Source organism: Dendrobates tinctorius, unplaced genomic scaffold (genome assembly GCF_039654945.1).
Source record: "Dendrobates tinctorius isolate UK_male_01 unplaced genomic scaffold, ASM3965494v1 ptg000116l, whole genome shotgun sequence".
Classification (NCBI taxonomy): Eukaryota; Metazoa; Chordata; class Amphibia; order Anura; family Dendrobatidae; genus Dendrobates; species Dendrobates tinctorius.
The window spans coordinates 21,686,463-21,713,488 of NW_027361784.1; the positions used below are offsets into that span (position 1 = coordinate 21,686,463).

Sequence of the window (27,026 nt, forward strand, 5' to 3'; positions counted from 1 at the left end):
AGAATCTGCAAGACCCTGGCGAAGGTGTTGCGGTGTCCCGGGGGTCTCAACATCACTGACTTTTGGGCTTCCCCATCTAGCGCCTTGAGGGCCACCTCAGCCTCTAAATTGGGTGCATGCGGAAAAGGCCCCGCATGCATTCTGTCCAGCTCCACAACGGCGTATCGGAGCCAGGAAACCGGGGCAAGTTACTTAGCATAGCCACCAAAGAGATGCTAGAGAAGGGGCCCCCATTATCAGCAGCACCTGCAGCCCCACTCTGGTCTGGCGCATCCTGCCGACTACGACAAATGTGGTACTTGCAGGTATGCAGGATGCAGTGACGAGTCGCAAGACGTTTGGTGCTTTTTATAAGAACGTTTGTAGGCCTAGAGGTAACTATCCTCAGTCACAGCCTGACCAACCAAAGGGGTAACAAGGGTTGCCCTCGCAGGGGCTCAATACAAGCATACACCACCAGAGTAGAACACGACTACATCCGGCAAAAGTCGGTCACTATAAGGCCACGGTATGGCCGACTACGGGTCCTTAACTATATAGTCAACTTAGCCGTCCTGACGTCCCTCGGCGTCCTGGACGGTGGTTCTTCGGCGGAGCAGCCGCTGGGCCCAGCTGCTGAAGAGTCGACGTAGTCTTCGAGCGTTCCGATGCTCCTGTGACACTGGGGCACGTCCTTGGACGAGTGTGCCGCAGCCCCCGGACTGGGGTAAGCGGTAGCTGTGCGGGGTGGCGAGTGGCAGGCCACCTGTGCAGCTAGCAGCTGCGACGGGGAATCCGCGGCAAGCAGAGGCTCCTGCCGCGGACCGCAACGGGACAGTGGTGGCCGCCGACTGCACTGGACTTGCCGCCACCACTGGTGAGGGCAGAGCGGCTGCGGGTGGCAGGAGACCGGCCGCGAGCGACCGCAGGTAGGCCGCAGCCGCGGGCTGAGGTGAGGCGGCGGCTGCCGCAGGCTGAAGTGGGGCAGCAGGTCTCGGACGGTCGTCTGGGCGCCATCCCTCTGATGTCCTAGGTGATCATCTCCCCTGGCACTGGTGAGTCGCTTTTGCTCTCAGTCGCTCCCACGGTCTCCTAATGCTTCTGTTCCGATCTGCTGACTCATCGTGACTAGCGCTCCCCGCCCCTTTTATACTGGCTCCTCCCCCAGCCCATCTGTCCATCTCAGCAGTCCGTCCCTGGACTCTGTTCCCCGGGAACAGTTTCCCCCGGAACCTAGATGACGGTCCCCTTTGTTCCGGCCCAGACACTTGGTGGAGGCCGTTCTTCCCACAGCTACATACTATGAAATCTTCACATCAGAGAAGAAGAGGGGTTGCTTCTTATTTTTTTTTCTCCCTATTTCTCGGGATATTGCCCCCTAATAAATTTCAATGAATGAGATTCAGATAATTAAAGGATACTTCTGCACTGGTTTCTGATACCTGTTGCAATATATATTTTATTCAAGTGCTATGCTTGCCAAGCAGAGTCTGGATGTGTGTTTTCCTGCATAACTCCGAATCCAGTGAGTGACTATATTGCCTCTGATGTCCTTACTATTGTGGAGATCGGGTTGTCCTATTTAGACCACTTGTTTAATTGTGGTCCCTCTGGGGATGAGCCGTTATTACAGGGGGTATTATATGGGTGAAGGCCTAATGAAGCAAACATTTTAAGGATATCCGATGAATCTTTCCTAAAATTCTCACACATGTTCTAAACCCGCTATGTTCCATCACTCTCCATAACACAATATCCTTTTCTTTGAAAAGTCGCACAATGAGTTACATTTAGGCCCAATTTACCAAGAGTGGCTGTCTTCATGTTAGTCTTGCACTGTGTTCCAAATTATTATGCAAAAAATATTTCCTCAGATTTTCTCTAAATTATCTATATGAATTGCAGTCATTGTTATTTTCCAGTCATCTACTATTCTAGTATAATTGCAATGTTTTTGAACAAACTGCCTATGAAAAAAGTATATTTTTTAAAATAATAAACACTCAAAATGCATGTTCCAAATTATTATGCACAGCAGAGTTTTCAACCTTTTTATTTTGTACAAAAAAAGGTCAATTGTGAAATTATAAGCATTATCAGCTTATTACAAAATGAAATCAAACAGTTTTCAAGTCAAAACTTTATTCTAGGTGATGTTACATTTGCACATAGGACCCCTTGTTCGAAAGAAGCTTCTGAACTCTCTCGTCCATTGGATTTGTCAGTTTTTGGATGGTTTGTGCTTCAATTGTTTTGCATGTGGACAGAATACCCTCCCAGAGCTGTTGCTTAGATGTGAGCTGCCTCCCGCCATCATAGACACTCCTTTTGATGATGCTCCAGAGGTTCTCAATGGGGTTGAGGTCAGGGGAAGATGGTGGCTACACCGTAAGTTTGTCCTCCCATAGCAGCCAGAGATGCAGATGTGTTATTTGCAGCATGAGACGGTGCATTATCATGCATGAAAATGATCTTGCTGCGGAAAGCACGGTTCTTCCTCTTGAACCATGGCAGGAAGTGCTGTTTTAGAAACTCCACATAGATTATGGAGTTCATCTTTACCCTTTCAGGGATCCTAAAGGGGCTGACAATCTCTCTCCCCATGATTCCAGCCCAAAACATTACTCCACCTCCTCCTTGTTGGCGCCTTAGCCGTGTTTTCATGGGGTGTCCATCAACCAGCCATCCTCCACTCCATCCATCTGGACCATCGAGCGTTGCACGGCACTCATCGGTGAACAAAACAGTTTGGAAGTCAGTCTTCATGTATCGTTTGGCCCACTGGAGCCATTTCTGCTTGTGTGCAGTGGATAGAGGTGGTCGACAGGATGGCTTACGCACAGCTGCAAACCTCTGAAGGACCCTGCATCTTGTTGTTTGGGGGACGTTGGAGGCACCAGCAGCTTCAAAAACTTGTCTGCTGCTATGACGAGGCATTTTTGCAGCTGCTCTTTTAACCTGATGCAATTGTCTGTTGGAAAGAGTCCTCCATTTTTCTTTTTCAGCACACACACACACGTGTGTGCTGGGAATCAGCTACATACTTCTTGATTGTGCGCTTATCACGATGAAGTGTCTTGGCAATGTTGATTGTAGTCATGCCTTGACCTAAATACTCACAATTTGTTGCTTCTGAGCAGCCGACACATCCTTTTTCTTTCCCATTTTGGCAAAAAATGTAGGCTGCTTAATAATGTGGAACAGCCTTCTTAAGTAGTCTTGCCTTTATTTGGACACACCTGCCAAACTAATTTGCACAGGTATCTGCAATTGCTTTCAGTGATATAAAGAGCCCTGACACACATCACCATCAATGAGTCTAAATGGCAAACAAAAAAATTCTAACCTTAACACTCCTAAACTCTTTTTGCATAATAATTTGGAACACAGTTTAGTCAGGGGGTGATTGGGAAGGATGAAATTCTTATGTCTCTTAATAAATCGAGAACATCTGGTGAGAGTCGTGTGCGTCTGTGTGAGCCCTGGCACAAATCTTACTCCAGTCTCTGCTGGAGATAGATGTTTGATGTAGCAAACTCTGTAGCTCGTTATGAAGTTAACGAGCAGCGGTCATCATGCCTCCATCTTGCCCCAGCTCCGTCCACTTTGTTGGGGATGGGCAAAAATGAGAGAACACAGAGTCACAAAATTTTAGCACAGCCTAAAGTTGCCGCAAAATTTTACAACTTTTTAAAGCTCATTACAGCTGAACACTGGCACCATAGCTTTGATGAATCAGTGCCTTAATTTAGAGCAATTTGCACCAAATACACCACTCACCAAAAAATTAGATAAAGGGAACACTTAAGGCCCCGTCACACACAGCGAGATCGCTGATTTTGTGACGCCACAGCAATCTCACCAGAGATATCGCTGTGTGTGACACGCATCAGCGACCGCCCCCCCCGCCGGGTATCACTGGTCGTGCAGGAGTGTCCTGGGCCACTTTTTGATCATTGGTCTCCCGCTGGCCAGCACGCATCGCTGCGTGTGGCAGCAGGAGACCAACGATCAGCGAGCTCCCAGCGCTGTAAGCAGATGCTGGGAGCTGGTATCCAATGTAAATATCGGGGAACTAAGCGCGCGCGTCGCTTAGTTACCCGCTGTGTACCTTAAATACCAGTGTGCTCGCGTGAGCACGCTTGTATCTAAGGTACACAGCGGGTAACTAAGCGACGCGCGCGCTTAGTTACCTGATATTTACATTGGATACCAGTGTCCTCGTTGGTCCTGATCGCTGGCGAGTCTGCCTGTTTGACAGCTCCCCAGCGATTATGTAGCGATGCACCAGCGATCCTGACCAGGTCGTATCGTTGTCGGGATCGCTGGTGCATCATTTAGTGTGACGGCACCATTACACATTTTTTTCGTTGATCATGTGTGTAAAGTTGAAAATCTTTACTAATGTAAACGTTGTTCTAATCCCAATAAGAACATCTGTTCAGAGTTTGTATGATCTCCTTGTGTTAGTGTGGGTTTCCTTCATGTTATCAGCTTTCCTCCCACACTCCAAAGACATACTGATGGGATTCACAATCTATATTCCCTAATAGGGTTTGAGCATGCTCCTAATGGCGTCCTGTGGGTCTCATCTCAGACCTGGGATCAGGCCATCAGCGAGCTCCTGACCAGTATGTCTCAGTGCATTCAACACGATCAATTGGAGCTACACAATATCCCAGAGGTTCTTAATTGGATTCTGATCTGGGGAATTTGAAGGCCAGTCAATGGCATCAATGACTTTGTCATCCCGAAACTGCCTACTCACCGTGACCACATGATACTGGATATTGTCCTGCACCAGGGCGAAGCCAGACCCCGCTACACCAGCACAAGGTGTATAAGGTATGACAATAGATTTGAGGATTTAATACCACACCTTACAGCAGTCAGGGTACTGTTGACTATCATGTAGAGCTTCATGGTATCCTGCAAGGATACACTGACCCAGACCAACACTGACCTGTTTCCAAATTGCTGTCCTGCATGGTGTTGCAGGCAGCGTAACTTTTACCATGGTATTTCCAGTCTTTCATGTCAATTCAGGCCGAACATGCTCTCATTCAAGAGAAAGAAACGCCAATGACGAACCTGCCAAATTTGGTGTTCTCTGTTGAAAGCCAGTCGAGCTGTAAAGAAATTGGCTGTGAGTATTGGGTTCCACAGGATGTCCATGCCACCATCATGAAGGCTGTTTTGACAATTTAGTCAGAAATATGCCCAGTTGAGGTCATTTTGTAGGACTTCAACAGTACCCCTCTTGTTTCTCCTCGTATGTAGGAGCAGATACCGATCCTTCATGCTGGGTTGATGTCTGCTTACAACGCTGTTCTCCTTTACACATACCATGTTCTGGTATCTACTTAAGGTTCTTGAGACTGTACTGTGAAATGATACAGCCAACCTTGCGATGGCACCCATAAATGTGCCATCTTGGAAGAGCTGGACTACCTGTTCAACCTAAACGGGTTCCAAAAAGGACTATCTAGCTCATCCTGAATATAGTTGCCAGCAATCCTTGGCACGCATGAAAGACCATTCCTGTTTGAAGTGGTGAAGAGCAATGTAGAAAAGGAGAAATCCAGGTGTTTTCTGGCTAAAATTATGCAAAAAGCATTATTCCAATATAGACTAAAATTGGCAATCCCGGTACTGCAAGAAAGCTAGAATGAATCCTACGCGTTTTAGACTCAAACTAAGTTTTTACGCATGGACACTTACTTAGTCCGGGAGTATAAGGACTACGTTTTTAAGTCTGGAATGCTTGGTCAATCCCAGTACTGCAAAAGTGCAAGAATAAATTCTGTTTTAATCTATATTAGAAGAAAGCTTTTTGCATATTTTTATCTGAAAAACAGCTGGATTTCTTTTTCTTCCGTCTTATGCTTCCAGTAGTAACAGGGACATTGGCAAAATTATAAAAGAATCAGTCAGGAAGGATGAGGAGAGAGGAATTATCTGCAGCCTTGTACCGGCAAAACCATTCCTTTTTGGTGGTTGTCTTGCCAAAAATTGTGAAATATGTTCACAGTTTCCTGCTGGATAGATTGGCATCGCAGATTTTAATTGACTTGGGGTAAAAATGTATAGTTTTTCTGTGATTTAAAAAAATTAAGTTAAAGAATCCAAAGAGAACATGTTTTGCGAATATACCGATACCATGATGTTTTAGTGTACCCATAAATTTTTTTGGAGCAGTGTATCTCAGCACTGTACATAATACACTTGGTGCAACTACAGTAACTTCACCAAGACCTTTGTCTTCCTTACACCAAATCACAGCTAGATGTAGGCACGCACTTGTCCGTTATAAATTGTGTAATCTATATTGACCTGTTTTTGGCTGTTGAGTTTTAATTGACCAATTTTTTTTTTTTCTTCTAGAATTAAGTTCTTCTGCTGATGCCAAATATGATGCTGTTCTCATTACAAATGTCATTCCGATATACCCCGCATTCAAAAGTAAGTCCTTTTTAAGTTAGAGCAATTATAATATTCGTTAAAAGCCAAGCTTGATATGGGCAAACAGATTTGCGCAGGCTGCTGGATTTAGGTAGGTCAAACGTCCTCAGCTGGTCCTCGAATGCCGGAATCCTAAATTCTTCATGCAACCAGTAGTCCATACGATCATATCATGAGGTTGTGGTGAAATGCACAGCATGACATTATATATAATGATCACAAAGAGGTACCCAGAATGACTGCCTTCAAGTGCCAGCCAAGCAAGTACGCACTGCCCTTGTCTGACAAGTCATGGAGTTTAATTACCCAAAATTCTTTCAACAATAAACAACGTGTTACTTCTCAAAACGTTAATTCATCAACTATGTCACCCATGATGTTGACATGGAAACACCAAGAAGCATCTCATAATTTATATAAAATATATAATTTTATTAACCAACTAATTACAATATACACAAAGAGGGATGCATTTAAAAAGAGGGACCTAACAATCCAAGCTGTGCTAAAACTAATATGCGGACAGCATGACTTTATCAAAAGCACATACCAAATACCATAAGGCTATACAAAAGGACAAGATTTAAACCATAGTTATGTTTGCAAAATATGCATTACCAGTTTTTGGTCCAACCAATTTCCCCTATAAAGCAAGTGTGCCTAAATAGTGACAGGAGCAAACCCCCAGTGGATACAGGCTGTAAATAAACATGCCCCAAAAAAATGGAATAGGGAGAGACAATTTACCTGACACCAGTAGTGCTGCCCACTGCACAGACAGTGGAGTCTCCCGAAGAAGCGAAACGCGCGTCGGGGCAGAGGGACTCCATTGTCTGTGCGGCGGGCAGCACTACTGGTGTCAGGTAAATTGTCTCTCCCTATTCCATTTTTTTGGGGCATGTTTATAAGTAATTAATTGGTTAATAAAATTATATATTTTATATAAATTATGAGATGCTTCTTGGTGTTTCCATGTCAACATCATGGGTGACATAGTTGATGAAGTCATGGAGTTGTGAAGTGCAGACTGGACAAGATTAGTGTGAATCTTTCTGCTCTTCTTTCTCATCATTTTTCTAGAACTGTATTAAAGCTACAAATTATAAGGGTTCTCCAGTAACATAAAAAAAATAAAGGAAGTTGGAGTGTCAGTGGCTGCTTCTTCCCTCGGCGCTCCTGATTTCTCCTGTAGTAGATCACATAGACATGATGGACACTTGTGTAAGCAGCATTTTTATGCGATGGCAAACCTGCTATCTCCAATGTTATATCAGAATATTCATTAGGAGTACATTTTCCTACTCCTGACGGGAGGATAGAGCTTCCTACTACACATGATCACTGTCATTCTAGAACTGGTTTCTATCGGCATAACATCAGTCATCTTAATTCTATAGTGATTACCTCCCTAGAGAAAACCATTATGATTTGCTCAGGGGCGGACACTGACCGCTAGTGCAAGAAAAGTGTTTGGGCCTCCCTCCTTTTATGGCGAACCACCTACACATATATTTACATAATCTCCTTCGGTTATGTATATTGCCTGTTCTTGTTAGATGTGTAATGCAATGGCGGCTGATGGAGCATGAGAAAGTTTCTTTTCTAATGGAGGAGCTGATGGACTGGTCTTCTGGCCACCGGCTGCTCCATCAGTAGTCATTTTATATCTAACAAGAGAGGACTATGTAATAAAGAGAGGGTGCTGTGATTAACAAATAACGAGAGTACACTATGTAAGGAAGGGCACTGTACATATCAAGAGATGATACTATGTAACAATAGATGGCGCTCTACATAACTAGAGAGGATGGTACGTAATAAGGGACGGTGAAATATATTGTAAAAGTGGAAACTATGTAATTAAGGACAGCGCTATTTATAACAAGAGTGTGCACTATATACTATGGGACTGTGCTATACATAATAAGGCTGCGTTCCTGTATCTGTGTGAAGTGTCGGTGTGCTGCTTAATTTTTTTTTTTTTTCTCGGACAGCACACAGACCCATTGAGTATGTCCTCAAAATCGCATCAGAAATATACGTGCTCTGAGTCTCACAAGTCTCATTCTCGGAATAGTGATTTTCACAGATATGTGAATGGTACAATAAAACTCTGAGCTCGTGTGCCTTCTGATAAAAATGTAGCACATCACGGACATTTCACACAAGGGAGGTTATTTTAGAAATAACATAATTACTCTAAGTCACACAATACAAAGGATAAATAATTACATCTGATTTGTCACTTTTTTTGTTGCATCTTCTCCATCTAATCAGACCTTCATGTCGACATCTCCTAGCCACGACTCGTCTTGTCATGATGATCATCACAGCCCTAAAAATAACAAGGTCGCATATACTGTATATATGCATTTGTCTCCTGAATAAAAAAAACCCTAGCACTGCGCCTTTGACTACAAATATGTACCCCGTCATTAGCCACACATAAAACTCAAAATATAAACTGATAAGCAGCGCTATGCCCCCCATTAGCTATAATTTCTGCCAGCAAATACATACAAATTAATTAGTCTCTGTGACGCTCCCCCAATTCATTTGAAGGCTATGTGCACACATCGCGTTTTTGTAGCTGAAAATAAGCAACGTTTTACAGTACAAGCAAAGTGATGTGCCTCATCCTGGGCCCCTTTCCGGGGCAGCACGGTGGCTCAGTGGTTAGCGCTGCAGCCTTGCAGCGCTGGAGTCCTGGGTTCGAATCCCACCAAGGACAACATCTGCAAGGAGTTTGTATGTTCTCCCCGTGTTTGCGTAGGTTTCCTCCGGGTACTCCGGTTTCCTCCCACATTCCAAAGACATACTGCTAGGGAATTTAGATTGTGAGCCCCATCGGGGACAGTGATGATGATGTGTGCAAACTGTAAAAGCGCTGCGGAATATGTTAGCGCTAGAGCTAACACCCTAGAGTACTGTACCCTGTTCTGCAACACATTAAAAAAAAATTCTACTCTCTTCCCCCGGTTCCCAAGTCATGCGGCGTCCTCTTCTTTACTGAGCACAGGTGCCGGCAGCTGACGTCGGCACGCACACCATGGCACATGACGTCCTTGCCATGCGCCCCAGTGAGGTGCATGCTGACATTAGCTGCCGTCAGATGTTAGAATGTCTCATCACCTCGCATTTAAAAATGACAGTCCCGGAAGCATGCTTATTTATGACGGGAGAAATATCTCTTGACAAAACACGTATCAAGTTTATGGTTAGATTACCTGATGTAGCAACAAACTATAATTCACAAGGGGCTTGATGGGGAATCAGAAGTAGTTATCAAACGGCCAGATAGGAAGGACCTGTGCTTACACTGGGGCTCGGATGCCGGTAAGAGAAAAGGGAAGAAAGGCATAACTTGTGGGTAGATTGGGATCAGAGAGTGTAAGCATATTGCATACTTCTAGTTTAATTAATATTTTATAGCAAAGGAAAATAACCCAGAAATGAGTGAGTAGGAGGAGTGCGGATACCCCAAAAATTGAAAATCGCAAATTTTTAACAAATTTTTTTTTTTTTCCCCATAATTTATTTTCAATCGGCCTTATGGTTTCTCTACTCTTAGACGTGGCTGTTATTGGTTTCTCCTGTTCAGTTAAAGATTAGGATGTCACTGTCATAACTTTTGTTCCAATTTTCTTTTTCTTTTTTTTTTTTTTAAATAGAGATCTGGAACTATCTTCAGAGAGTCTTGATAAAGCGATACGCCTCAGAAAGAAATGGAGTCAACGTTCTTGCTGGACCCATCTTTGACTACGACTATGATGGCTTATATGACACCCCGGACAAGATTAAAACGTAAGCCTTAGGTCTTCACGGGTGAGAGATTAGAACTGCGTTCACATGGAGTCATAATCTTGTCTAATGAGCCAATTTTTTAACCGGTCCCATTCATTTTCATTATGATTGTAGTCACTACTGAATCCTTTACACACAGGGCTGATATTAAACCATAGTTCAAAAGCAATGGAATGGGGCAAACTATTTTTTTTTTTTTTCTTGCAAGCCAATCAGGTTTTCATAGGAGTAGGTTATTTAGGAGATTTGGGCAGAGTCTTTACTGTACCTATAAATTTCTTACGAAGGCTTATGTAAGTTGCCTTCATAAAATTGGGTATTTACTGTTTTTGATCAAAAAAGTGTAAAAGCCACTGCGACAAGCTGTACCCATCGAGGCGGTGCCATCCACTAGTATTAAAGGGAGACTGTCGCCTATCTTTTATGTATTGCTGTAGATAAGCCCCCGATGTAACCTGAAAGATAAGAAAAACGAGTTAGACTATACTCACCGGGGGGTCTGGTCCGCATCCAATGGGTGTCGCGGTCCGGCGCCTCCCATCTTCTAGCGATGATGTCCTATTCTTTGCTTCCCGTCGCGGCTCTGTTGAGGGCAGAGCAGCGTACTGCAGTGCGCAGGCGCCGGGAAAGGTCAGAGAGGTCCGGTGCCCGCACACTGCAGTACTCTGCTCTGCCCTCAACAGTGCAGAGCAGTACGCCTGCGCTGGAGTCGCGACGGGAAGCAAAGAAGAGGACATCATCGCTAGAAGATGGGAGGTGCCGGACCCGGACCGCCCCCCCGGTGAGTATAATATAACTCGTTTTTCTTCTCTTTCAGGTTACATCGGGGGATGTAGATAACCCCCTGATGGCGGTGGCTGCATCTTATATGCGAAAAAATAGGTGACAAATTCCCTTTAAAGCCTCGCCTTGTGTCAAGATGACCTTGATGTAGATGGGGGCAGAGCAGGATGGAAGTCCGACTGTTCAGACACTCAGCCATGGGAAGCTGTATAAATGAAATTCCTGAGCTTAAAACAGGGGGCAACACCTGTGCTTGAACAAAGTACAATAAAATTTGATTTTGCTTCATAAAATTGTGTGTACTCTATTGGGTACCTGAGAGCGGAGAATATCTCCATACTCGTGACCTCTATATGGGGGCATACAATGGCTGTGCCGCTCTGTGCTAGCAGATCTTATGACCCGCACTGGCCTACAGCCTTGCATTTCTCACTCTGGAACAAGGGATCAGGCATATAGAAGTCAAACATGCCCAATTCTTCTTTCCCCAAAGCATCTGCTGTTGGAAGAGAGTCAGGAGGCCTCCATACATGTTAGCCCTTCGGCCGCCATTTATCTAATGTGTATAGCCACTTCTAAAATGAGTATCCATAATCCTTTGGGGCAAGGTCCAGGAGAGGCGAATCTGTCTTGTGAATTGTTATGCACCCCCAACATTTCAAATGAAAGCAATTAAATCTATTGCAAGATCTTTAAGGTCCATATCCTATGACACTATCATATGGGGGGGCGATTTTAACCTGACTATAAACCCAACCCTTGACAGCTCTAATAAGGGGAGGCCTGACATGTCAAGGAGGGAAAAAACTATCTTTGATGGTATCTTGCAAGTTCATCATCTGGTTGATACATGGAGAGAGTCTCATGGACAATCCAGAGGTTATACCTATTTTTCTAGAGCTTTCCATTCATACTCCAGGATTGACTGGATTCTAACTAATTCAGAAAACATACCATCATTGATGTATTCCAGACATGTCCTCTCCTCTTGGTCCGACCATGATAGTGTACTCTCTGTATTTAAATTAAGCGTGGAAACTGCACGTCTGTATACGTGGAGACTGAATGAATCCTTGCTTTCTGACCCTCAAACACGAATAATGGTCGAACATGAGCTCAATGCCTTCTTCCTTTCTAATATCACCCCTGACACCTCTATGGGAAATGTTTGGATGGCTCATAAAAAATATATCACTGGTGTACTCATCAGGATAGCATCCCAAATAAAGAGGAATCGTCTTAAGGAGCAATTGACTCTCGAGAATGGTGGTTTCTAATTTATAAAGTTCAATCAGTCTCACCCCTCTCTGTACTTAACTAAGCGAATCTATGACTTAAAACTTCAGCTAAATACTTTACTAACGACTCGTACGGAAAGAGCAATCAGGTGGACGCAAGCGACATTCTATCAGTTCTCTAATAAAATGGACCAAATGCTTGCTCGAAAATTAAAACAGAGCGATTAAACTCTATTTTCTCTATAAAAGATGAACAATCCCAAACTACTTTTAACCCGAACAAAATTTACAAAATATTCCAAACTTATTATCAAAAACTATACACTGATAGCACAAATTTTTCATTGCCCAAATTGGATGATTTTCTAGCTAATGTACCACTACCTTCCCTAACTCCGGCTTACGCTGATACATTACATTCCCCCATCACTGAAGAGGAAATCACATCTACTATAAACCATCTTAAAACTGGGAAGGCTCCAGGCCCCGATGGGTTGACCGCATTATATTATAAAAAATTTTCAAATATTTTGTTAAAACATATACAAAAATACTGCAATAATATGCTAACAGGCCAAACAATGCCGCCGGAATTCTATACGGCGCATATCACTGTCATCCCAAAACAAGGGAGAGACCCATTGCTCATAAAAAATTACAGGCCAATATCCCTTTTGAACGTGGATCTTAAGATTTTCTCCTCCATAATAGCCAATAGAATTAATAAATGCCTACCTAGTCTTATTCACAAAGATCAGGTTGGATTCATCCCAACCAGACAAGCCCCGGATAATATTCGTAAAAACCGAAACCTTATACATAACGCCAACAAACGTAAAACCCCCTTAACCTTGCTAGCTTTAGATATAGAGAAAGCTTTTGACACCGTTACTTGGTCATATATGTTTAATATCTTGCACAAAATGGGGGTTTCACAACAATTAATCGACTCACTTAAACTTCTATACAATACTCCGGGTGCCTATTTTAAAATTACCCTCGACCACTCCAGAACCAATAATTATCGGCAGAGGAACCAGGCAAGGGTGCCCCCTATCTCCAGCCCTATTCGCTCTAGTGATGGAACCACTAGCGCAGAAGATCCGTTTACACCCCGATATCACAGGCCAAACTATAGGTAGACATGAATAAAAGGTCAGTCTGTTTGCCGACGACCTACTTCTGACCATGACAAATCCCCATATATCCCTGCCGAATCTCTTAAATACACTTAATTCTTTTGAGGAAATCTCAGGCTTAAAGGTCAAAATCGATAAATCAGAGATTATGTTTCTGATCACTCCTCCTGCCGAACAAGCTTCAATAGTAGAGAACTTTCACTTCCGACATGCAAAGCATTACATTACATACGTAGGAATTAACCTTACTTTATCTAAGTCCACGCTATTTAAATATAATTACGCTCCCCTCCTCCAAAAACTAACGCAATCTGTGTCAAAATGGTCATCCCCATCTCTTTCCTTTTTGGGAAGGGTGCACTCGGTTAAAATGGTTACCTTGCCTCAGTTTCTATATCTGTTCCGATCCTTGCCTATTTCAATACCCCTAAAGACATTCAAAATGATACACTCACATATACTATGTTTTGTCTGGAACAATAAAAAGCCCCGTATTTCCCAGCAAATTCTGTTTAGACAAAAAAGACAGGGAGGAGTCTCGCTACCAAACTTTACCCTTTATTAAAGGGCAGCTCAGATCGCCCAGCTGGCAGGGGTAAATGCGCAACAACACACACCTATCTGGCCGCAAATAGAAAATTCTCAAATAGCACCTTACTCCTTAGAGAGCCTAATTTGGGCCACGGGGCGTTTACCGAAAGATTTGGCTTTACATTCGCTATATACCTTTCACTCCCTGCGAATCTGGAGCGCGAATAGGTTCCAATTTGCGTTGCAATCTCATCCCTCTCCTCTCCTGAACCTGTTTAATAATCCCATGTTCCCACCGGGAGTTACATCTCGAAACCATGTATGGTGGCAGCAGAATAAGCTAATTAGGCTACAAAATTTAACTACCCACTTCAAACTAATGTCAAAACAAGAGTTCATCGCAAAATATCAAGTCCCGAGGTCTGAGACTTTCCGACTCGAACAAATTTTTCATTTCCTGCAAAACCGAACGGTTGGCTCCTCAAACGTACAACCTATAACATACGAACTAAAATGTCTACAGTCATATGTAAAAGTTTGGGCACCCCTATTAATGTTAACCTTTTTTCTTTATAACAATTTTGGTTTTTGCAACAGCTATTTCAGTTTCATATATCTAATAACTGATGGACTCAGTTATATTTCTGGATTCAAATGAGGTTTATTGTACTAACAGAAAATGTGCAATCTGCATTTAAACAAAATTTGACCGGTGCAAAAGTATGGGCACCTCAACATAAAAGTGACATTAATATTTCGTAGATCCTCCTTTTGCAAAAATAACAGCCTCTAGTCGCTTCCTGTAGCTAATAATGAGTTCCTGGATGAAGGTATTTGTGACCATTCCTGTTTACAAAACTATTCCAGTTCAGTTAAGTTTGATGGTCGCCGAGCATGGACAGCCCGCTTCAAATCATCCCACAGATGTTCAATGATATTCAGGTCTGGGGACTGGGATGGCCATTCCAGAACATTGTAATTGTTCCTCTGCATGAATGCCTGAGTAGATTTGGAGCCGTGCTTAGGATCATTGTCTTGCTGAAATATCCATCCCCTGCGTAACTTCAACTTCGTCACTGATTCTTGCACATTATTGTCAAGAATCTGCTGATACTGAGTTATAGAATCATAGAATCGTAGAGTTGGAAGGGACCTCCTGGGCCATCTGGTCCAACCCCCTGCTCAAAGCAGGATTCGCTAAATCATCCCAGTCAGATGTCTGTCCAGCCTCTGTTTGAAGACTTCCATTGAAGGAGAACTCACCACTTCTTGTGGCAGCCTGTTCCACTCATTGATCACTCTAACTGTCAAAAAGTTTTTTCTAATATCTAATCTGTGTCTCCTCCCATTCAGTTTCATCCCATTGCTTCTAGTCTTTCCTTGTGCAAATGAGAATAAAGTTGATCCTTCTACAATGTGACAGCCCTTTAGATATTTGTAGACAGCTATTAAGTCTCCTCTCAGTCTTCTCTTTTGCAAACTAAACATTCCCAAATCCTGCAACCTTTCCTCATAAGACAGGGCTTGCAGACCGGTCACCATTCTGGTCGCTCTTTTCTGAACTTGCTCCAGTTTGTTGATGTCTTTTAAAGTTGAATCCATGCGACCCTCAACTTTAACAAGATTCCCGGTGCCGGCATTGGCCACACAGCCCCAAAGCATGATGGAACCTCCACCAAATTTTACTGTGGGTAGCAAGTGGTTTTCTTGGAATGCTGTGTTTTTAGCCTCCATGCATAACGCCTTTTTTCCCTTCACCCATGACAGCACCACATGAGAGAGGGATCCGCCCCGCCATCACAGGAACCTACTGAAACATAAGGGGCGGCACCTCTCCCCTGCTTCAGTTGGGTTCCTGTCCTGGAAAGGAATCCCTCTGACAGCGGCGGTGCCTGTCAGGATGAAGACCCAGGGCCGTCCCGGCGGGTAAAAATTGCAGGGCTAGCTTACCTGCGACACCGGCCGTCGGCAGCTGGTAGCGCAGTCCCCGGGGTTTTGCCTGATTCGGGCCCCGGGTTCGTGCGGGCACGTCCCGATGTCCTCCCTTCGGAGGTCCTCCCCGTGCCACCCTCCCCCTGCGCGCGCCCGTCCTTCGCCTGCATGCAGGGGAAGCCGGGGGCGGAGACCGGCGTCTGACGTCAGCGGCGCAGAGGATTCTGGGAGCGCGACCGCTGACGTCATCAGGACGCGACGGTCATGGCGCCGGGCGCGACGCCGGCCAGGAGAAGCGGCTGGCGGTCGCTGGGGGGAGGGGTAATGAGGGCTCACCGATAAAACAAGGAGCAGAAGCGGCTGCAGGGGTGACAATGGCGTCTCAGGAGGATCGCTCACCGTCCCCATTGTCTCTGCCCCCATCGCAAGCTTCTGGTCGCAAGAGCCGCTCGAGCGGCAAAAGCAGCAGCCGTCCAAGTCACCGATCGAGGGATTCCTCGAGGTCAAAAGAGCGCAGAGCGCACGCTCCTTCACAGCCCCAGAGCCCGGTATCAGTCTTTCCTGGGTGGTGAGTGATCTCTGTGAAAGTCAGACAATATTATAATAGGCCTTCCTATGTCTGGTTTTTTTTTAATTTTATTAGGGAGGCAAAAAAGCCATAAGCAAAAAGAAAAATAGAGAATGTGCCATATGCCACAGCCCTTTAGCGAAAGACTACCCAAAGGACTTATGTGTCAGCTGTATCCAGCGGACTATGGCTGAAGAGGTGCCGAGCCTGGCAACAAACCTCAGATCGATAATAAAATCTGAGGTACAGGGCTCACTTAAAAAATTATTAAAAAAGAAGAGTAAGAGTAGGAAAGCCTCCCCGAGTTCCTCGTCAGGCTCCTCCTCTTCGGAGTATCAAGTTGAGCACGGGTCATCTTCATCCTCAGACAGTGATACGGGGGGCAGACCTTGCTTTCCCGTAGAAGATACGGACGCTCTCCTTAAAGCCATCAGGTCCACTATGGGCCTGCAGGAGGAGAAGGTAGAGAGATCACTGGAGGATTTAATGTTTGGCGGCCTGCAAGAAAGGAAAAAGCGTACCTTTCCGGTAAATGACAAGGTTCAGGCCCTAATCGAGAGAGAGTGGAAGAAACCGGAGAACTCAGGTAGCCTTCCCTCCTCTTCAAAGCGAAGATACCCCTTTGAGGCTAAAGACACGGACGTCTTGGACAAGGTCCAAAAGATTGACGCAGCAGTGTCTAGGTCTTCCAAGAAGTCGGCCCTGCCCCTGGAGGATTCAGGGGTTTTGAGAGATCCCTTGGATAAAAAAGCGGACTCATACCTAAGGCACACTTGGGAGGCAGCGGCAGGGGGTCTGAAACCAGCAGTAGCCGGCACCTGCACAGCCCGGTCATTAATGGTCTGGTTGCAACAACTTGAAGAAAAATTAGTCTCCAAAGTACCAAGAGAGAAAATATTAGGAGAAATGTACCTGCTACACGGAGCTGCCGCCTTCTTGGCTGACACCTCCGCTGACTCGATGAGGTTAACGGCAAGAGCAGCGGGGCTATCGAACGCCGCAAGACGGGCGTTATGGCTCAAAGGCTGCCCTGGGGACATTCAATCTAAGGCGAAATTATGCTAGTTACCATGTGATGGGCAGTTCCTGTTTGGAAAAAACCTGGATGACATCCTGGAAAAAGCCGGTGATAAAAAGAAGGGCTTCCCCAGATTCATGGGTGATCAGAGGAGACCGCCCTTTCGGAGGGGAAGGTTCAATCAAGGCCATCCCCCGGGAGAGCGGAAAAGGTGGGACGACAAGAGGAAAAAAGAACCAGGGTTCATGTTTGGGGGAACTACCTCAACCGTCAAAAAATCCCCGCAATGACACCAGCCCTCCTGTGGGGGGAAGATTGAGGCTCTTTTCCCAAGAATGGGAGAAAATATCGGCCAACAATTGGATTCTGAACATTATAAAGAAAGGCCTAAAAATCCCCTTCTTCCAGCATCCAAGAGCTTCATTTGTGGTGACCCCCGTCAGAAAGGAACCAGGAGAGCAATCAGCCATAGAAACAGAAATCTTAGGACTGTTGGAGAAACAAGTTCTGATAGAGGTCCCAAAAGATCAAGAGAGAAGGGGGTTCTATTCTCCCCTCTTCCTAATAAAAAAACCCAACCTTTCCTTCAGAACGATAATAAATCTCAGGCGCCTCAATCAATGGATTATGAACCAAACATTCAAAATGGAATCAGTGACTTCGGCCATAAAGCTGTTACACCACAACTGCTTCATGGCCGTAATAGATTTGAAGGATGCCTATTACCATATCCCGATGCACCAAGAATACCAGAAATACCTGAGGGTAGCCCTATACATCCAGGGCGACCTCAGGCATTTTCAATTTGCAGCTCTTCCGTTTGGCATCTCCATAGCGCCAAGGATTTTTACAAAAGTAATAGCGGAAATGACAGCTTTCCTTCGAATTCACAATGTGATTATGGTGCCTTACTTGGACGATTTTTTGGTCATTGGCAATTCAGAACATCACTGCGCACATCAGGTAGAGAAAATAACAGAGACCCTGCAAGAACTTGGTTGGATGGTAAACTTAAAAAAATCAAAACTTCAACCCCTAAGGAAACAAACATTTCTAGGTTTCGTTTTGGACTCCGACCGTCAAGTTTGTCTCTTGCCAGAGAAAAAACTAGAGAAGGTGAGAGAAATGACCCTTACGGCAATACAGCATCCTCACATGACCCTAAGAAGGGCAATGTCCCTGTTGGGCACGCTAACAGCCTGTATCCCGGCTGTCAACTGGGCACAGTTTCATACCCGACAACTACAGGCGGAAATCTTGTCAGCCCAGAGACGATTGAAAGGGCGTTTAGAAGGGAAGCTGGAACTTTCCGAAAGGGTGAAAAACTCTCTCACTTGGTGGCTAGACGGCACAAATTTAGCAGGGGGAACTTTGTGGCACAGGCCCGTGTCCGATGTAATATTGACGGACGCAAGCTCCTCGGGATGGGGGGCACACCTGAGAGAACATATGGCCCAAGGGTCCTGGGGTCACATAGAGCAGAAGGCTTCCTCCAACTTAAGAGAGTTAAGAGCAATAAACAGAGCCCTAGAGGCATTCATTCCCATGTTACAGGGTCAAAACGTCCGAATTATGTCAGACAACAGGGTGGCAGTGGCGTATGTCAACCACCAGGGAGGGACAAGGTCAAACTCCCTAATGGACGAAGCCAAAAGAATCTTCCTCAAAGCAGAACAACATCTAACCTCCCTAACAGCCCTACACATCAAAGGGACAGAAAATGTTCAAGCCGACTTTCTAAGCCGCAACAAATTAAAACAGGGAGAGTGGGCCTTAAATCGTGTAATATTCCAGAGGATAGTACAGTTATGGGGGCAGCCAGTGATCGACCTCTTTGCCACCAAAAACAACCGGCAAGTGAGGAGGTTCTGCTCATTAAACCCAGGGGAAAACCCGTGGGCAGTAGACGCTCTACAAATCCCGTGGCTGTTCAAACTGAGCTATGCCTTTCCCCCAGTAGCGTTAATCCCGGCAGTGGTAAAAAAGATAAGAGACGAGCAAGCCAGAGTAATCCTCATAGCCCCGTTCTGGCCAAAAAGACCGTGGTTTTCACTACTACAAATGATGTCTCTCTCGGACCCGTGGGTACTGCCAGAAATTCCAGATTTATTAGCTCAGGGGCCGATATTCCACAAACAAGTCAAGGGGCTCCATCTGACGGCGTGGAATTTGAGAGGGCACTTTTGAGAGATAAAGGGTTTTCCCCGGGGTTGGTGACTACTCTAATGAAAAGTAGAAAACCAATAACAACCAACATATATGGCAGGACGTGGAAGAAATTCCTTCAATTCCTGGGAAAACCGTTAGGTCAAGAACCCCAATCGAGTCCATCTTGGAGTTCTTGCAGGCAGGCCTACAGCTAGGCCTGGCAGTTAATACCCTAAAGGTACAGGTTTCAGCGCTGGGTGCATTATACAATTGCAATATAGCGGCAAACAGATGGGTAGCCAGGTTCATAAAATCTTGCCACAGATCTAGGCCAGTTTCCTTACCGAAAATAGCCCCATGGGATCTAAATCTGGTACTGGAATCCCTTACGAAGGAGCCGTTTGAACCCATACAGCAGATTTCAACTAAAAATCTCACCCTAAAACCCATCATTTTGGTAGCTCTAACGTCGGCACGTAGAGTTAGTGACTTACAGGCCCTTTCAGTCAACCCACCATATACCCAGATATACCAGGATAGGGTGGTTATGAGAACAGACCCTGCTTACTTGCCGAAAGTAGTAACTAACTTTCACCGAAACCAAGAAATTGTCCTCCCTTCCTTTTGCGAGAATCCGAAAAACCCAGGGGAGGAGAAATTTCATAGCCTAGACGTTAAAAGAACCCTAGTAGAGTATATGTCTATAACCAGCCAGTGGAGGAGGTCCCAGTCCCTATTTGTAGCCTTCCAGGGTGCTAGGAAAGGTTATGGAGTGTCAAAGGGGACTATTGCCCGATGGATTAGGGAGGCCATTAGTGTAGCCTATTCAGCTAGTGGCGTCCCGGTTCCTGACGGCATCAAGGCTCATTCCACCAGAGCCGTGGCGACCTCCTGGGCTGAGAAAGCAGAGGTATCAATAGAGCAAATTTGTAAGGCAGCTACCTGGGCCTCACCCTCAACTTTCTTTAGACACTATAGACTAAATCTATCCTCCTCGGCTGACTTGACCTTTGGTAGAAGGGTGCTGCAAGCGGTGGTCCCTCCCTAAGGTGTTCGAAGTCTCCAGAATCTCTCATGTGGTGCTGTCATGGGTGAAGGGAAAACCACCATGGTTACTTACCGGTAGCCGGTTTTTCCGGAACCCATGACAGCACCCGTATATTCCCCCCCCTTTTCACCGTTTGGGTGTGCACAATAGTCGGGTGTATTTGTGTGATGTGGTGTTGGATAAATATGTAACTAACCGGAAAGTCCTCTCAAGTGCTCTGTAATCCAACTGAAGCGGGGGAGAGGTGCCGCCCCTTATGTTTCAGTAGGTTCCTGTCCTGGCGGGGCGGATCCCTCTCTCATGTGGTGCTGTCGTGGGTTCCGGAAAAACCGGCTACCGGTAAGTAACCATGGTGGTTTATATGACCAAACAACTCAATCTTTGTTTCATCAGTCCACAGGACCTTCTTCCAAAATGTAACTGGCTTGTCCAAATTTACTTTTGCATACCTCAGGCGACTCTGTTTGTGGCGTGCTTGCAGAAACGGCTTCTTTTGCATCACTCTCCCATACAGCTTCTCCTTGTGCAAAGTGCGCTGTATTGTTGACCGATGCACAGTGACACCATCGGCAGCAAGATGATGCTGCAGGTCTTTGGAAGTGGTCTGTGGATTGTCCTTGACTGTTCTCACCATTCTTCTCCGCCTTTCTGATATTTTTCTTGGCCTGCCACTTCTGGGCTTAACAAGAACTGTACCTGTGTTCTTCCATTTCCTTACTATGTTCCTCACAGTGGAAACTGACAGGTTAAATCTCTGAGACAACTTTTTGTATCCTTCCCCTGAAAAGCTATGTTGAATAATCTTTGTTTTCAGATCATTTGAGAGCTGTTTTGAGGAGCCCATGATGCCACTCTTCATAGGAGAATCAAATATGAGAACTACTTGCAAGTGGCCACCTTAAATACCTTTTCTCATGATTTGATATACCTGGCTATGAAGTTCAAAGCTCAATGAGGTTACAAAACCAATTTAGTGCTTCAGGAAGTCAGCAAAAAGTAGTTAGGAGTGTTCAAATCAAGAAAATGATAAGGGTGCCTATACTTTTGCACCGGTCAAATTTTGTTTAAATGCAGATTGCACATTTTCTGTTAGTACAATAAACCTCATTTGAATCCAGAAATATAACTGAGTCCATCAGTTATTAGATATATGAAACTGAAATAGCTGTTGCAAAAACCAAAACTGTTATAAAGAAAAAAGGTTAACATTAATAGGGGTGCCCAAACTTTTACATATGACTGTATATGACCCACTTGGCAATGGCCTTATATCCCATCTTTATTCTATATTTAACAAACCTAGAGATGGCCTGAAATTGAGGACTATGGAGCAGTGGGAGGCAGACCTACGAATCTCCCTCACACCTCAAAGGTGCTTCAGATGTTATAAAAATATAATGAGGGGCAGTAATCAAGTTTCACTTACTGAGACTTCTCTTAAATTGTTTTTTAGAACACACTATGTACCCAGCTTCCTGCACAATATTTATCATTCGGTTTCTGGTAGCTGTTTTAGAGGGTGCACTGACGACGGAGACCCTCTCCATATTTGGTGGACATGTCCGATAGTGAAGTCTCTGTGGAAAGATGTAGTAAAATTAATTGATACTATCTTGGGTAGGAAGCTACCTCTGTCACCGTCGGTTCTTCTGCTGGGGGACAGACCAATCAATGCTAACAATAGGACTTGCCGTCTTGTTGACCTTATTGCTATGGCAACAAGAAATCACATAGCTAGCGGATGGAAAACCAGTACGCTCTCAATTACGAAGGTGAGGAGAAGGGTCAATCTGATAATGTTATATGAGAAAATAGAAGCCATCAGACCTGATTCTTTTGAAAACTTTCAAGGTATCTGGGATCCTTGGATTCAGGCACATAGAGATGATGACCTTTCCAAAATGATATCTTTATCTAATATACTGGCATGGCAGTGGCTCCCTACAGTCAGAGACTCTAAAGCAGGTACACTGGTGTCCCACGTTGGTATATCTCGTATTATCGACACTCACTTTAAATTCCCCACTTTCCCTTCCCATCCCTTTAAGTTTAACTTAGTTGCGTTATAACTGTCTTTCTACACATATTCTAAACAAAGATTCTGTAGTCAAGGATACCGTATGACTTTAAGTGCCTTTTTCTTGCTATGTATTTCCCCCTGCGAGGGGATCCTTGTACTCTAATGTGATTGTATTTCATGTTAAGTGATGTTTTCATTTCAATAAAATTGTTGAAACTAAAATGAGTATCCACTGCTTTTTCTAGTTCCCTTCTGAGCAAGATGGATACCTTAGATATGGGCACACTGAGAATAGACAATATTAAAGTCTGTGTACGATTATGAAATTTGTTGATGTCACTATTAGCCCTTAAAGGGGGTGTCCACCTTTTTTAGGGCTTTTTTTTCTTGCATGTATGAGCAATAAAGTATTTTTTTATATTTGGGTTTCATTAAACATTTTGTACTGTTTGCCTTCTTTATCTTCTTTGTTGCTTTGTCCAATGTGGCTGAATGAGTTAAATGGAATCTGCAGCAGGTGTTTGCTATGTAATCTGACAGCAGCATGATGTAGTGGCAGAGACCCTGATCCCTGCGATGCGTCACTTAGTTTACTGGGTGCAGCAGTTGTGGAACAATCACTGTTTTCTGTGCTGCAGATCTAGCAGAGCTCTGAATGCTGAGCTGTGTATAACCCCACCCACACCACTGATTGGCTGCTTTCTGTGTACAGTGTATATTGACAAAAAGCTGCCAATCGGTCTGGTTGGACTAGGCACAAGACACCTAGTCCTGTAGTGATAATCTGCTGATTAAAACTCTGATTTTATTGAAACTGCAATACACAGACTAGTAAGTGACACATCACTGAAATGTAGGCTCTCAGCCCCTAAATCAGGCTGCTCTCAGATTAAATAACACAAACCTGCTGACAGATTCCAATTAACTCAGAATCAAAAAGTGAGCTTATCCTATGTGCCTGACAGCAGAGTAACCTTTTTTTCTGTCTTTTTTTTTTTTTTTTTTGTTTTATGACAACAGGCCGCATCAAAGTTAAATGTCAATGAGCCTGTAAAAGCCAAACATTATTAATGAAACCCAATTGCAAATTAATTTTGAGCCCCAAATACATTCATTTTAAACAAATCCTCTGAAAAGATGAAGATGGATACCAAAAAGATGACCTTTATTTGATGTATTTTTTTTTTTTTTTTCCCTTCTTCATTCAGGTTTGTTGATGGAACAATACCAGTCCCCACACACTACTTCTGTATCCTAACCAGCTGTCTAGATTTTAACCAGCCGGCAGACAACTGTGATGGAAGGATGTCCGTCTCTTCATTTATCATCCCACACAGGCCCGACAACGACGAAAGCTGCAGCGTAAGTCACTCTCTATATTTTTAAGTTTATAACGGCACAATCCTAGTGCTCATTTGATTGTGAAAATGATTTTAGGGAGACTTTTCTAAATTCACTACTGAATTAAAAGAATAAAATAAAGATAAATTGTATGCATATATAATTAAATAAAATATATATATATATATATATATATATATAATAATAATAAAAATGGTCCTTTTATACCCCCACATGATGATCTGTTATTTATTTTATTTTTATTTCCACAAATTAAAACCATAGTGATTTCTTTGGAAAAACAAAAAACAAAAACATGGTTATAAAATCTTACTAAATCTAGCTTCTGTTGGGCAACTTAACAATGAAACGTTTTGCTAATTAATATTTGCCATACAATGCTTGCAACAGTAAATTAACCAGCATTTCTGATTGCTAAAAGTTTCTAAAAATTACTGTACTTTGATGCGTCTCTTGTGCATGTCGACACTATAGCTTTGCATTGCGCAACCGTTTTGGCAAAGTTGTTGACTTAGTGATGAGCGTACGTGCTGGGATATGGTGTTATCTGATCATGCTTGGGTGCTAACCGAGTGATCTCGGCGTGCTTGAAAAATATACCAGCAACCTAGTGAGGATCACTCACTTAACATTCAGATAGCATATATGGATATTCATGAAAGACAATAATAACCTTCTCAGAAAAATATGAACAAACCAAAAAAGTCCAAGAAGGTAAAGACTTAAAAATATTTTTATTTATTTACACAATAAAAGGGAAACCAAACAAATGGACATAGTACAATACCATGATCTACCGTAATATAAGGAGATAATTACATAGTCAACACATGGGCCATGAGTAAATGCTGTGATCATAAGAAATCCATGAACAATATAAAGTGCATAGAAAATGTAATAGGATCATAAATACCCGTGGTAAGTGGCTCAATGTGTCTCCAGCTCCCTCCATCGTACGTTTCGCCTACCGTGGCTCCTTGAGAAACGTGGACTTTTTTGGTTTGTGCTTGAAAAATATATGTCCGAGTCCCCGCGGCTGCATGTCTCGCTGCTGTTCGACAACCGCAACACCTTCAGGGATTGCCTAACAAACAGGAAATCTCTGCATATGATGCAGCCTCGGAGACTCGAAAATATTATCTGAGCACGTGGAAGTCTCTCGGTTAGCAGCCAAGCATGCCGATTTTGCTCATCACTCATCATCTCACATTGGATCAGTTTTGGTTTTCAGCGGTATCCGTTTTGTCGCTGGTTAACACAACTGCTATATTACGAGCAAGACATGACTTCAGTGAAAATCTGTCATATTCTTGACTAAGTTAATAAATAGGAATAAGACCTGTATATTGCATCTGTGGGGCGTGACTGCAACAATGTTGGTTGTCTCTTGAGAGAGGAAGAGGACTAGAGCTCTAGTGCCACTATCGACTCTGACATTGACTTTTAGGATCGCTACTTCCTATAGGTGGCACTAGAGTTCTAGTCCTCTTCCTCTCTGAAGATACAATTGGCATATTTCCCAGAGGAGCATTGCAGCTTCAAAGTCTCCTCACCTTGGCATGTCAGGCTTGACATGTCACTCTCCGCAAGGCAAAAAACCTTGCAACATTGTTTTAATACCATGAATTTCAGATCCTAAGAAAATATCCAATTGCCCAAGAAAGTAAGGAAAATTAAAAAAAAAAAATTACAAAGCAATTGATGTTGATACTTTAGCCATGTATTGTAGTGTTCCATACCTGTGGGTTAGCGATCCCTATATATATATTCACGCAGCCCATTGTGGTTGTAAAATGGACCTGACGAAAGCTACCCAACCCATTGTGCCTTTCCTAGCAGATTTGCCAGCTTTCATACATTTTTCTCTGGATATTCTCTGAAATTTTTAGTCTTAAACAAAATCCTTTGTGCAGGAAAAGCTTCATTTCACACCCATTCTAGGCCCCTATATGTTCTATATTGTCAAGCACAGTGATCAGTGACTAGCACTGTTGCTTTTTACCGCTTGAGTCCTGGGTTCAAAACCCACCAAGGACAACATCTGCAAGGAGTTTGTATGTTCTCCCCGTGCTTACGTGGGTTTCCTCCTTCTGGGTTCTCCTACTACACTCCAAAGCGATACTGATAGGGAACTTGGATTGTAAGCCTCAATGCGGACAGTGACAATAATGTATGTAAAGCGCCACACAATATGAAGGCGGTATATAAGCAATGCATGATAAATACTAAATTTTCCCAGATTATGCCGCTTTACACACTGTGCCTGCCCAAGAATATGAATCAGGACACCAGGGCCGAGACTGCGGGAAACATTTGGGAAGTGCTGCCTTCCAGGAGACTTCAGCACCAGGGAGATTTGCCATTTCTATTGGGAGTTTAGTAGGTCTCCCCCTTTTTTTTGCGGGGGGGGAGGAGCCCCCTGAAAGTACCGGCTGTGATGGCAAGCAGGCCCGGACTGACTGGCCAATAGGGCAAACAGGGAAATCCCCCGGTGGGCCCCTGTGCAGATCTGATCAGCCTCATTTTCTGGGCAGTACTTGGTATAATCCACTTGATTCACTGTGTACAGAAAAACTATCCAGCATATTATCATATAGAGATATAGGTTTGTGAATGAGAGTAATGCAATATTTGTATGCAGGTGAAAAATGGGCCCCCCAAAGTCAGTTACTGGTGGGCCCATGGCACCCCAGTCCGACGCTGATGGCAAGTATGCCTTCTAATACATAGTACTCGCCATAAATAAGCTAATTTTTGTGAAAAAAATATTGCATTCAGAGGGGTGCAAATAATACAGAATAATTCTGGCTTGGCTCACTTCCGGGCGGTGATCAGGGTCAGTGATGTCACATGTACGGATAACTGTAGACTCGTGTGGACATGCAGCAGGTAGTGGATACCTGAATTATTCTAATGGCACGTCTTACAAAATGAACTAATGGTGCATGGCCTGAAATGTAGGCTTTACTAACGACAAATTTGTGACAATTCTTA

The 27,026-nt window shown here is 44.0% G+C and overlaps 1 protein-coding gene across 13 annotated transcripts in view; it reads left to right on the forward strand.

The window, feature by feature from the left end:
• Nucleotides 1–27,026, forward strand: part of ENPP2 (ectonucleotide pyrophosphatase/phosphodiesterase 2) — a 229,524-nt gene that overhangs the window by 193,563 nt on the left and 8,935 nt on the right. For all 13 annotated transcript variants that reach the window (XM_073590244.1, XM_073590242.1, XM_073590243.1 and 10 more), the window contains 3 exons: nucleotides 6,364–6,441; nucleotides 10,113–10,245; nucleotides 23,879–24,032. In XM_073590244.1, the coding sequence (XP_073446345.1) occupies nucleotides 6,364–6,441; nucleotides 10,113–10,245; nucleotides 23,879–24,032 (365 nt within the window). The remainder of the gene's footprint in view (nucleotides 1–6,363; nucleotides 6,442–10,112; nucleotides 10,246–23,878; nucleotides 24,033–27,026) is intronic.